Here is a 13593-nt window from a genome sequence, read left to right as displayed (position 1 = left end):
TTGAGTTTTAATAGCAGCCCATTGGCGCGAGCATCCCCACCTCGGAACATTCAATAATGCATCATTTGAAATATTTACACTTTCAGATTTCCCTGTGAAGTACGTGTGCGCTCCACACCGCTCATACCTTGCCGGCGACATGGCAAAAAGCGAAAAGAGGACGAAACGCCCGCACCTGATGCCGAAGCGGCAGCCACTACGGCCGCCACAACGCCGACAACACCAACGCCTACTGCCACGCCGCAATCGACGAACAATGCCGCTAACGCCAACAACAATAACGGAAACAATGGCACTGCTAACGCGGCTAACAACAACACCAACACGACCACAATCAACGGAAAGAAGGAAGGTGGCGGTAGCAATGGTAAATCAAAGTCGAAATCAAAAGCGGGGGCCGCAGTCAATACCGCAGCCACAACACCGTTATCAGCACCGCCATCCACACCGTCGCCGCGCTGTCAAACGCCAGTAACCAACAATCCCAGTCCGGCTGGCAGTGCTTTCACGACACCGCCAGTGAACAATAACAACAACCCACATATGAATACCGCTGTGAACAACGCGGTCGGAGGTAACCCACCTAATCAGCTCATGTCGTCCAATTCCAGTCTAATGAATATGGCGACTATGATAGATACCTTCACAGATGCGCAATTGCAATCCAATCAGATCTCAAGCACGGTGCTCGATTCGCCCTACTCGTACGACTACCAAACGGGTTCCTACATAGACTCACGCAACTACTACGGCAATTGGCCACCGCCGCATGCCACGCACGCCACACACGCGGTTGGCATGAGCGCAGCACCAGGCGCCACCGCAGCACCGATGGCACCGCCGCAAGGCAACGTACATCACACCACCACCGCCGCACCGCTAACACCACATCACGACACGACCAATGCAACATATGCTAGCAACTACAATAATCTACCAACGGCTGGTAGTCAACAGCTGACGCAAGTGCATGACGTGCGCGGCGATGTGAAGAGCCGCGGCAGTGAGGAGAACCCCGACTCAACCACCATAGTGAATAATACTTTAGCTGAAAGTAAGTTGACCACACTCACTCCATTGACACCAATGACTAATCTAACACAACACCATCAACATCCACACCATCATGCTACGCCCATTGAAGAAGGCTTTGTCAAACCAAAACCACCGGCAGACTATCAGTACACCCAGTACCCAAGCAACTATCAAATGTATCCGCCGCCACATTCGGCCTACTCCGCCTACGACGCGTACCAAAATATGAACTACAACTATGGTTATCATCAGGCCTACTCACCGTACAGCATGTATCCGCAGCAAACACCGCCGCACACGCCACCACCACCATCACCGAACTGGAATATGTACGGTCATCATCAGAGCACCGCCTCCACGGCTGCATACGCAACCACAGTGCTACCGCCAAACGGTGGTACGCATCAGCACGCTTCGTTAGCCACCGCCATACCGCAGGCGCAAACGCAAATGCCGCTCTCCAATGGCAATCTGAAGAATGCGTTATCCACACCAGTGGCACAGATCACACCAACAGTTGACGCTCAACAGATGCAGCAAGTGCAAACGCAAACGCCGGTGCAGACGCAAACGCAGCTGCCAATGGTGCAAGCGCAGACTGTGCTGCCCGATCTCAACAACGGCAATGCGCAGCCGACGCCATTAAACACGGAGCTTACGAACTCCAATCCGACGCTGATTGCAAATGCTAATGTAACGTCACCCATTGCCAATACCGCTGTGCCGACAACACCAATTACTGCTATCAACAATGATAACAGCAACAACAGCACGAGCAATAGCAATGACAACGGTAGTCCAACAGCATTGAATGGCGCTGCAACCGATACGGGCGCAAGCACATGCGGAACAAGTAGCAGTACCAACACAACAACAACGGCAACCACCACTACTGCCACAGCGGCGGTGGCAACCACCTCCAATCCGAACAAGTTGGAACCGATTGGCGAAGTAACGGAAATCAATGACAATTACGAAGCATTCGCCGATCCACAAATGGGTGGTGTGGCCATTGCGCTCAATCACGGCAGCGTACTGATCGAGTGCGCCAAGCACGAGTTGCATGCAACAACGGCATTGCGCAATCCCAATCGACACGAGCCGACGCGCATGACACTCATATTCTACCAACATCGTAATTTGAATCGTGCGCGTCACGGTATTGACGAGTGGGAGGAGAAGATGCGTGTGAAGAAAATCAATACAGACCTCGATAATAAAGCCAAAGAAGAACGTGAAAAGTTGAAGAAAGAACGTGAAGGTGGCGATGGCGAAGAAGACGAAGACGACGCTGAAGGCGCGCTCACAAATGGCACTGCACAAGGCAGCAACAGCGGTACGGGCGGCGGTGGCAGCGCCAAGAAGGACGGTACGAACGCAACAAATAACGGTAATTGTGGTAGTGTGGCAACACCAATGGAGACGACAACGCTGGCAAATAACGCAGTAGCGGCACCGGCAACAGTGAAGAGCAGCGGGAATGGCGGTTCGGCAAGCAAAAAGAAAAAGGATTCGGGTAAGAAGAATGCCAACTCAAATGCAAATGTGAACGAAATTGCTAATGAGAATTCTGCTTCTTCCGTTGAGCAGGCAAAAAGCGGGAAAGCATCACTCCACGCGCCAACACTAACAACCACCTCATGGACGACCCTCTTTCCTATGCACCCGTGTGTGGTTACGGGACCCTACCAGGAGGGCAACACTAGTCCCACAGCGGCAGCAAACGTGCAACAGCAGCAACAGGAATTGCAACAGCAGCAGCAGCAGCAGCAGCAACAGCAATTGCAGCAAGAACCGCTTAAGCAGCAATTGCAGCAACAACAGCAACAGCATTTGCAGCAGCAACAGCAATTGCAGCAACAACAGCAATTGCACCAAGAACAGCATAAGCAGCAACTGCAACAGCAACAACTACAGCAACAGTTAATGTTGCAACAACAACAGCAACAGCAGCACCAAATGCCAGCTTAAGTTGGCGCCGTGTGTCGGTCAGCCTGTGTTGCCTTCGTTCAACTTATGTATTAAGGTAGCTTTTGTTTTTGTATTTGCAATTTGCAATTATGCTAAAAATTACAGTTAAGCAGGCTTTTGTTCTCCTTTTTTTTTTGTCAGACGAACTGCTAACTGTTTTGCTCGTATTTTTTCATACAAACTTATTCTTAACACGTTGAGTGCCATATTTTTTATTATTTTTTGACATCTGTGGGTAACTGTAACAAGCAAAAGGTAGCTGTAAAACAAAGAGAGTGACAATCTAGCCGTTGAAAAATATTTTTGAAATTATTCAGCTCATAACACACATACAAACATACTTTTACTTACTATTTGTTGTTCATACAACTGTTTACATAACGGAAATTTGAGAAAATTTAGCGTTGAATACAACAGTCTAAAGACAACATATAGCGAGTGGCATGAGACATACAATTTTTATAAAACAAAATATTACCAAGCAATACTGCAGTCAAAAACTACTCATATTTAAAAAACTTGTTTTTCTGTGTTTTTAAAAGAGAAAAAGTTAACTAAAATATTTTTTCTATTTGCTTTATAAGAACCTGCAACAAATTACACACACAGAACTAAGCGTTAAATATCAAAAATTTTATTTGCATAAACATTTTTACTAAAAGTGAGTGTTAAAATTTATGCTGCAGCCAAGAAGTGTGAATATATTTCTAAAAAAAAATCATAAATTTGCGCAAACTAATTTAGCAGTCGTTAAATATGACAAAAATTAGCACAAAATGCAAATATTTTTGAATTATTGGAATTACTAAAACAATTCAAAAACAAAATTTTCACGCTCACAACAACTACAAACACACAAAACTACTAAAATAAAATGAAGAATACTCTACAAATTACTAAAATACTAAACTAGTTAAATCAAATACACATAGCAGCAGCTACAGCAGTATCAAAAACAACCACAACAACAACAACAAATCACGATAGTAATACTCTACTTATTTTCTTAAATTAGTCATACACGAAAGCAAGACTATAAATTTAGCAAAGAGTGAAAAGCATAAACAATTTGAAAACACACATACTAATAGCAGCATACTTATATACATACGTACATACATACATGCATACATTCATACAGCAGTTTAGAGTGAAATACATTTTTTATGCAAATAGCCGACAAAACTCATTTAAAATACAAATGTAGCATACTTTTAAGTACATACATAAATACTAAGTGAAAAAGTCAACAAATTACAAATAAAAAAATTTACTGTTAGAAAACAAGAACATTGCCAAAAGTACAAAGAAAATAAAACCGTTTTTAATAGAAAAAATACAAAATTAAAATAAAAATACGAAATTTCACTACTCAAGTACAGACATAGCGCATACAAACAAACATATAAGCAGCTTAAAAACATGCAAACATAATTAATAAATCATAAATTTTACGAAAAAGCTGATGAAAGGCAGTTTAAAGGCACAAAACAGTAAAAAATACACAATTAAAATAAAAAATAAAAATAAATTCAAAAAGCAAACAATAGTTTCTAAAAATATATATAATTTTAGTATAGAAAATGTGTGAGTTTAATAACGTCGGAGCTTGCGCTAAAATTATTTGAGTTTAAACAAAAAATTTCAAAATTTTCTAAAAATAAAGTCTACAGTGCACATTTTCATAAAAAATCGACAACAAATTGGTAGTAAAAGCAGAAACCTTTAAGAAAATTGTTTATAAATATTTTTATAGTAACTTGAATTGGTAGTCAAAACTAAAAAACAAGATGTTTTGGATTAAATTACAATACTTTGCTTAGTGCACTAAATTTATTTTTTTTTTTCAAAACATTTCCAAACATGCATAACTAAAATAAAAGGGTGCACTTGCGTAAAAAATAGAAAAAAAATTTCAAAACACTGCTGAATTTTTACTGGAAATTATTTTTAAATATTTTCGAAATTAATTCAATTGGTGGTCGAAACTCAAAAATATATTTCAGTTCTAAATACATTATTAATAAATTTGTATTTGTTTATGACAGCTTAGTGTACTGAAATAAATTTAGATTTTTCCAAAAATTTCAAAACCATAAATAAAATACTGCAACACATTTTTGTAAAAAATTGCAAAGCAAAAAAAAAATAATATTAATTGTTAGTCGAAACCGAAAAGCGATCATATTTTTGATTGAAAAACACTTTTTTTAAATTTTCTATTATTGACTACAGTTTAGTTTGAATTTGTATTTTAACTAATTTTATTACTAATTTTGCATAAAATTCATAAAAAATCTACATATTTTCGCATAAACACAAATATTTTGCAGTTTTCATAAGTATTTCAAATTCAAAAACAATTTAAAGCACACCTAACCTAACATTCACCCAACAAAATAAATTTAAAACAACAAAAGCAGCATATATGCTGCATTAAGTCTTTTTGAAAAAGTGTTTTGACTAATTTATTATTAATTTTTGTATAAAATGTATGAAAAACCAACATATTTTCGAAAAATCTCAAACGTTAATTGAGTTTTATGCACAATGCTGCAAAAATGTATTTTTCGTTAGCGTTTTTTAAAGTATTTCAAATTCAAAAAGTGGCCTAAACGAATCAAAATCAAACCTAACCTTAAATTCAAGCACCGGAATACATTAAAAATAACAAAGGCGACAGCTGTATGTATAAGCTACATTAACTTTTTCGCGGCGCACTCTAAATAAATTTTATTTTTAAAATTTTTTAATTAATTTTTTTTATTCAAAAAACATTTTTTTAATTAATTTTTAATTTATAAAAAATTTTAATTTAATTAAAAATTTTTATTTTTTTATTTTAAAAACAAATTTTATTAAAAAAAAAAATATTTTAATAATAAAATTTATTTGTTTCATGCTAAAAAATCACTTTTAGCATACAGTATTTAACACTTTTCCACATTTAGAATTAAATAATGCAAAAGTTGAGCGCAAATTGCCATAAAAATTGCGCATATTCTTCACACACACAACTTTCAACACTTGCCAAAAATGATGAACAAAAAATCTAAAAGGTTTGTAAAAATATGTAAAAATTATTATAAAAAAAAAAACTATTACGAAATGTTTAAAAATTGTATTTTCACAAGAAAAAATTAATAAATAACCGTAAAAATACTGAGCCTATAAACGCGAAAAAGCAGAATACTGACACATACACACACATAATTAGTTTGTAGGCAGCGAAAGACATCAAAATAAGCAAAAGATTGAGCAAGAATATTTTAAATAAAAAAATAAAACATAAATACTTATCAAAATGTATACATACATATACATAGACATAGGGAACGAGCGTGTTTTACGCAAGATTTAAGCGAAAATAAAATTAAAAATAAAAATCATAAAAAATTAAAATTTAGGCAAACACACACATACATTTAAAACAAAGCAGGTAGTGGCATTAACGATTATTGTTTTCAATAATTATGAAATACATGAATGCAAAAAAAATTTGCATGCGCGTATTTATCATTAAAAATATATATGGAAGACAAAAGAAAATAAAGTAAATTACAAAAATATAACAAAAAATATTTTTATTACTTAAGTAATAAAAAAAATGTAGACTTAAACACACAAACAAACAAGCGGCAAGCACTAAGTTAGCGTGTATAAATATTGACGCTAAACATTTATATATTTTAGTTACTTGTATAATTATTTTTTTATTTTTGTTTTAGTTATAAGATATCTAAAGAAATTTTTACGTTTCTCTAACTAGTTGTAAGCAAAGCAAAATCAACACAAGACATTTTTGAAAGCAGAAGTTTGGGTAAAAGAAAGAGATTTATTATTATAAATATTATGAATATTATAATTAAAGATATGATAGAGATAAACACAAGAATATATATATTTATTTATGTAAAAGAAGGAGAAAACAAAAGCAGTGCAGTGGAAGACAGCAAAAATAATTACACTAAGGCATTATTAGTATACAAGATATTGTACATTGTAGTTGTTTAGCATGAAAGCAAGTAAATTGAAGGGTGTGCATTTTGAGCGAGTATGAAAAGAGAAGCAAAAATAATGAATATTAAAATTATACCTAAGAAGAAGCGGAAGCAGAAGAGCGAAGGAAGCAACTAAGCAAGAAATAAATAATAATAATAATAAATAATAGTACACAACAGGCAAAAAAGTTAAACTGAAATAAAAATTTAAGCTGCAAATGGCAATTGGACGTAAAAAATTGAACAAAAAAGACTCGAAACCAGCAAAGTATTAAGTACGTAATGAAGCATATGTAAATTGTATGATTATACACACATACATATATACATATGTATATATATATTATAAATATATAAATATATATACATATATTGGTTTTTACATAATTAGCAAGCCAAGCACGACGAAAAATGTCTACAAATCAAAAATTAACATTAAATGCATAAATAAAAAACAAAACTCAAACATTTACATACATATATACACATATATGTATATTACATATATATACTTGTGTAGCTATGAATGCAACACATATGTAATAAGAAAATACTAATAAAATGGAAATACAGTAATTTACATGCGTCAAAAGCGCTTAAGTCTAAAAAAAATTAAATATACAACTACAACAACTACAACTACACAAAAATATATGCATAAGTCATATAACAACACATACAAATTAATAAATTAATTTCAATAATTAATACATTAATTTCAATAATTAATTCATTAATTTCCTTAATTAATTTTATTAATTAAGCGCGTAAATCCAGCAACAACAACAACAAACAAATCATACAAAATTACGCATAGCATATGTTTTGCATATATGCATAGGCTTCAATGAATACAAGCATACAAGACACATCCATCCAAGCAATGTGTTTGCCACAGCAGCCATGCAACTAAAGCATTTCCTTCATACACCCACACACACTCATACATACATACATACTAATCATACAAAGCGCGACAAAAACGCGTAACGTTCAAGACTTTGTTGTGCGTTGCAGAACAAAACAAAAAACAACAACAAAAATATAAACAAAATCAAAATAGTTTTACTGACTTATTCAAATTAACTACTAAAATATAATTTTATTTATATACTATTACATAATTTTCATAACTAATTAATTTTTTTCTCTTACTATAGCACTTGCAACATAAAGTGCATATGTTAGTTATGAATTTTTATAAATTTGTATTAATTTAATTCAACATCTTAAACGCGTTACTATTTATTACAAAAAAAAATTATAAATAAAAATAAAAGAAAACAACAAAAAACAATGTTAATTGCATTTCAATAATTGTGTAGCTGTACTTTTCAATAATTAATTTTAATTTATAGTTACTAATTTTATTATTATTTTTTTTTTTGTCAATAATTTTCCAACACTTGCAACCGACGCTACGGCTTGTTTTGTTGCCTACATAATTATGAAAAAAAAAAACAAATAATAATAATAATAATATGTCTGTGTAAGTGAAAAGTGAAAAATGAGCGTAACAAATCCAAAAAGCAACAAAAATGAAAATATAAACTAAACAAAGAAATTGCGCGCATGCGTCACTGCGATGTAATTCGTTGGCGAAAGATATTTGCAAGATTACGTTAAGATAATCTTAATTGTAAAACAAATGCACATAAATACATATATATTATATATAAGCATAATATATATACGTACGAGTACATATACATACATACTATATACAAAATATACACACACACGGTATATTATGTTGCAAGCATGCGACAACATGCAACACTTTTCTAAGCTAAATATTTGCATTCATACATACTGTTTGCATAATTATAAATATTAATAATATATTACTATAATTATAATTATTACGATTATTATTATTATTATTATAATTATTATTACCTATTACTATTATATAAAATTTCTATTGGCCTATATTTCATTGATTGATTGATTTCATTTCTCAGTTTTTATATGCATAAACAGAAACAAAAAATAAATGTATTTTTAATGAAATTGAATACAAAAAAAAAACCAAAGGCGTTTTATTTACATATCGAGAAAATATTGGTTAGTCGAAAAAGTCTTTTCGTATTTCTAATCAAACTTTTTTTTATTTTTTTTACTTATACTAAAAAATAAATAAAGAAATATGTACCATTTTGGTCGACCACTTTTTGCCATTTTTCCGCTAGAGACATTATTCCATCAGTGTAAAACTTTCATCAGTATAAATCGAAATTTCAAAATTTCCAAAACGGAAGCGAGCGAACCATTGTTGTGCTACACGAACTGATACAGCATCGTCTCTGTTAAGATCACAAATTTCATTGGTGGCTTGCCTGGCATTCTTCCCTTTTTTATACAAAAATTTCAAAATATAGCGAATTTCTTAATTATTTTCACATATTTTTGAACAGCTGTAACTTTTTTCAAATTCCCCGAATTGAATTTTTTTTTGTTAAATGAAACTTAAAATCTCATCTTTCCAACACTAGTGGTATGACACAATGTTATTAGTATCACTGGAGATAAACGACTGCAACGGGATGTATTGACAAAATACGAAAAGACTTTTTCGACTACGCAAAGAACTACCGAAATTAAGTCCTTTGAAGGTAAATGATGCGCTCTCTTTATCCAAAGAGCTTAACTCTCGAAATAACGGCACATTTCTACTAGCTGTGCCAACAAGTACAGACAGCAATGAAAATCAAATTCCTAACGTCTCGGGAATAACTCAAAAATACTCGGTGTTACCTTCGACAGCCGGATCTCCTTCAAACCAAATCGACAGCACTTCAGGATAAAACTGTACTTAAACTATATCCATAGGAAATGAAAACAGATGAGAAAGAGAAAACACACTTCACTCAGAAAAGAATCTAAAAGTATGTCAGCTTACGTAAACGAAATATGCAAAGCATACATGCAATGCGCAATACTCTTAAACGTCAATGCATAAATTTAGGCAAAGTAAAAAAATCATGAATGCATGACAACCCTATTTCAGGCGCATGAGCTGTCAAAATGTGCATGAGTTTTGCTTTGCATGCATTGCATTGAAATTTTTCCAAATGGCAGATTCGCCGAAAAGGTAAATAATTTATAATCAAATGTATGGTATTCATTAAATTTTAATTGTATTTACATTTTTTTAGTGATAAAAAGTGGACGCACGAGCGCAAAAAATTGCTTATCACCGTAAGGCTCAGCCATGAAAGTGATTTCGCAACTAAAACAAAAAAGCGCAGCACAATTTGGCAAAAAATTAGGCGAGACATACTGAAAAAAGACAATGCATTTCCATTTTCACTTGATGAAATAATGCGCTGCTACACCAACTTGTTGGGCACATATAAGAGAATAAAGAGAAGAAGCGCAATGTCCGGCAAAGCTGCCACCAATTGGGAGTTCTTTGAAGAAATGGACGAAGTATACGGTACGCGCTGCAGCGTCGTTGTACCTGAGAATACGGTGAAACATTCTTTAGAACAAACTGCAAACGAAAACTCTTCTTCATCGCCTTCTCCTTCACCTTCTGCATGCTCAGAGGTCACGCATACGATAAGAACGCGAAAACGTAAAAGAAATGAAGTTATTGCCTTTTTGGCCTCCGAATCCGAAAAACAAGAGAAATTGTTTCAGGTACTGGTGGAGACAGAGAAAGAAAAGGTTAAGATTGAAAAGGAAAAATTGTTGGAACTAAAATCTATACGGAAATTGTATGAACGAATTTTAGAACGCAATATCGACATTATCTAACTCTGTTTTTGATTATTATAACCTGAACAAAGTATATTAAGATTACCACGATGTTTGTAATGCCTAAAAGGTTGGAGACCCTATAAACTTTATACATATCTACATATATGGAACATGCTGTCTGTTTATACTGTATAAACTGATCGAACAAAATTCTTGAGAGAAATCTCCTATTTGGGAAGGAATCAAAGTTCTTGTAAGGAATATTTTGTATTTGGGAAGGGTTTTATAGTTTTGTTGCAAAGAAAATTAACATTTTTTCTTGTTTTAGTTTCTTGTAACATTATATAATGAATTTTTTCGTATAAAACAAAAGCACTAATGATTGTTATTTTAATAAAAATTAAATTAAATTATATAATATAAATATTTATATAATAAAAAATGTTGTCATTTCTTTATTTATGTAGTTAATAAAGTGACAATGGCGTCCCGTTTATTTTTGGCTTCTTCTCTCTGTTGACTTGCAGTTGGTAATTGTGAAAAGCTGTTTTCGCCATTAAACGCCTCATCTCCTTCTTCCTCGCTTATGACGCAGGCTTCATGTCCCTCATTTTCAATAATAATATTATGAAGAATTATACAAGCCAATGTGAAAGTTTTTGGTAAATGTGCTTGGTGCACATCAATATACTTCAAAATACGAAATTTTTTCTTCAAAATTCCAAACGCCTGCTCTACATGAGCTCTCGTTGAGCATAAAATTTTGTTATACTTAATTTGTTTCGGTGTTAAAGAACCATTATCTTTATAAGGAACCATTAGAAAGCTTTCTAAGGGATATGTGGAATCTCCTAATAAATGACAGCCGGAACAAATTTTTAATTCGCCCTTAACTATTGACTTTCTAATCGGACTCATTTCCCAAATAGCGGCATCATGACAACGTCCTGGACAGCCAATAAACACATCCATGAACTTAAGGTTACCATCCACAATTGCCTAAATAAATTAAATTAATTACACATAAACAAAAAACTTTAAAGAACATTCTTACTTGAAGAACAACTGAATAGTTCCCCGTGCTATTATAAAAACTAAGACTGTCCTTGACTGGTTGTGAAATGGAAATGTGCATAACATCTATGCAGCCAATGACATTTGGAAACGGTTGGCTGCGTTTAGCTGAAAATTCGTCACATTTTTGTTTTTGTTCTGCAACAGTAGTCGGAAATTTTATGACATCTTTTTTTAAACAACAAATTGTTTTTATGGTTTTAATACATATTTTATAGCTGGTTCCCATTGCCATATCGAATCTGTTGCTAACATCTCTAAATGATGCGTTGTGGCTCAGTTTCCACAAAGTTGCATAGAGCGCCTTTTCCAGTGAAACTCCAATACGACCAGTGCTCTTTGGCACCCAATATGGCCTCAACATGTTTAGAAGAGTCTACAAATTACAATTTCATTATAAATGTGGAAGACTAATTGTTTACTTGATACTCACCTTAAATGTTGATTTTTCCATTCGAAAATGTGAATAGAACACATCATTCTGCATACTCGGAATACTCTTATAAAATCTTTTTATTTTTAGAATTCTTCTTTTATTTTCATATCTACAAGCTAAGACAGCCAATCTCCGTTGCTTCTTTATACAATTTTTTGCAATTATTAAGCTATTACTACCGGCACTAGTTTCGGCCAAAGAAATAGCATTATTTAATGTAATTAACAATAAATTTTCCATTTTTGTAAACACGAACAACTTTAACTCTTTAATAGCTGTCAGCGCAATGCTTAAACGTCAAGTAAGTGCATTGCATATTTTGACAAGGCAGGGTTGTAATGCATGAATGCCTTGCATGGCTCGGGCAAATGTTTTAAAAAATGCTTTGCATATTGTGTTTACGAAAGCAGCCTACGATATTAATCACACAAAATCAACACGCCCACTAAGTTCCTTCATGTGAGTAATGTCATAAGGGGAACACGTCGTGGGCACTTACAGAATTATTGCCGAATACAGTACTTAGAAAGAGAAAAAGAAAGCAATACACTGCGACCTAATATTTATTGTGCCTCCTCTCATTGAATCACTCCCAGCACACTATTAAATTCCAGTATTCTGCTGGTGGTTGGGATACATAAATCTAAGGTTCTTTTATCCTGCGCTTACAGACTTTTGTGCAGTCTAGCAACAGATGCTTGGGAGTTTCCGACTCCATGTCACAGAACCGGCATTGAACACAATGGATTATACTTTTTGAGGCGAGCTAAAGTGAGAAGGCGAACCATATCTTCCCAGGGGTGTGCGCTGGGTTTAGGACCCGCCACGTAAAAACCCCTACCAATGAAAATAAGAGGCAATTGAAAGTTAAGTCCTTCTCGACAAGAAAGACCAAACTCTATAAGTCACATTTGACGAGTCGACGTTACGAGCTTTCGAGAGAAAGGTTCTGCGGAAGATTTATGGTCCTTTACGCATTAGCCACGGCGAGTATTGCATTCGATGGAACGATGATCTTTACAAGTTATACGACGACATTGACATAGTTCAGCGAATTAAGAGACTGCGGCTATGCTGGCTAGGTCATGTCTTCCGTATGGATGAAAACACTCAAGCTCTGATGAAAACAATCAAGCTCTGAAAGTATTCGACGCAGTACCCGCCGGGAGAAACAGAGAAGAATGCCATAAGTAGCCGGAATTTGTCCCTCGGAAGGTTGTACCGTATCATATCTAATTACCCGATTAGATACTCGAAACAGATATATACATATGTACAAAAAACTACAAAAAAAACTTTATTTTAAGCAGCCAGCTTATAAGGCAGCTATATGTTATAGTGATTATATTTGAAAAAATCGTTCAAAGATTA

General features: G+C 34.2%; 3 protein-coding genes across 6 annotated transcripts in view; 2 read left to right on the top strand and 1 right to left on the bottom strand.

The window, feature by feature from the left end:
• The window catches only part of LOC126761298 (DNA N6-methyl adenine demethylase), a 315064-nt gene extending 312227 nt beyond the window's left edge, over positions 1-2837 (top strand). For 2 of the 4 annotated variants that reach the window (XM_050477348.1, XM_050477346.1), the window contains 2 exons: positions 87-2551; positions 2626-2837. In XM_050477348.1, the coding sequence (XP_050333305.1) occupies positions 87-2551; positions 2626-2741 (2581 nt within the window). In that variant the 3' untranslated portion in view covers positions 2742-2837. The remainder of the gene's footprint in view (positions 1-86; positions 2552-2625) is intronic. The other 2 variants (XM_050477349.1, XM_050477350.1) reach the window with 2 other exon arrangements.
• A 7176-nt stretch (positions 2838-10013) lies between these two features.
• LOC126761322 (uncharacterized) lies at positions 10014-10882 on the top strand. Its single transcript, XM_050477381.1, has 2 exons — positions 10014-10101; positions 10166-10882. The coding sequence occupies exons 1-2, from the start codon at positions 10022-10024 to the stop codon at positions 10767-10769; spliced, it is 684 nt and encodes a 227-aa protein (XP_050333338.1). The 5' UTR covers positions 10014-10021; the 3' UTR covers positions 10770-10882.
• Positions 10883-11138: 256 nt separating this feature from the next.
• LOC126761312 (uncharacterized) lies at positions 11139-12493 on the bottom strand. The gene is made up of 3 exons (XM_050477366.1): positions 12220-12493; positions 11767-12162; positions 11139-11711 (listed from the first exon to the last, which is right to left on the bottom strand). Exons 1-3 carry the CDS (start codon positions 12460-12462, stop codon positions 11172-11174), a joined length of 1179 nt encoding a protein of 392 aa, XP_050333323.1. The 5' UTR covers positions 12463-12493; the 3' UTR covers positions 11139-11171.
• Between the last annotated feature and the right edge of the window lie 1100 nt (positions 12494-13593).

The sequence above is a fragment of the Bactrocera neohumeralis genome, chromosome 6 (genome assembly GCF_024586455.1).
Source record: "Bactrocera neohumeralis isolate Rockhampton chromosome 6, APGP_CSIRO_Bneo_wtdbg2-racon-allhic-juicebox.fasta_v2, whole genome shotgun sequence".
NCBI classification, from domain to species: Eukaryota; Metazoa; Arthropoda; class Insecta; order Diptera; family Tephritidae; genus Bactrocera; species Bactrocera neohumeralis.
Note: the sequence above shows the minus strand (reverse complement) of the source record. Positions and strands in the feature narration are given on the sequence as shown.

Excerpts from the sequence above, each read along its gene's own strand:
- LOC126761322 (XM_050477381.1), top strand. The coding sequence starts at position 10,022 with ATGAGCTGTCAAAATGTGCATGAGTTTTGCTTTGCATGCATTGCATTG. Across the intron at positions 10,102-10,165 it reads ATGGCAGATTCGCCGAAAAG|TGATAAAAAGTGGACGCACG; the intron begins GTAAATAATTTA and ends ACATTTTTTTAG.
- LOC126761312 (XM_050477366.1), bottom strand. The coding sequence starts at position 12,462 with ATGGAAAATTTATTGTTAATTACATTAAATAATGCTATTTCTTTGGCC. Across the intron at positions 12,163-12,219 it reads TGGAAAAATCAACATTTAAG|ACTCTTCTAAACATGTTGAG; the intron begins GTGAGTATCAAG and ends TGTAATTTGTAG. Across the intron at positions 11,712-11,766 it reads ACTATTCAGTTGTTCTTCAA|GCAATTGTGGATGGTAACCT; the intron begins GTAAGAATGTTC and ends TAATTTATTTAG.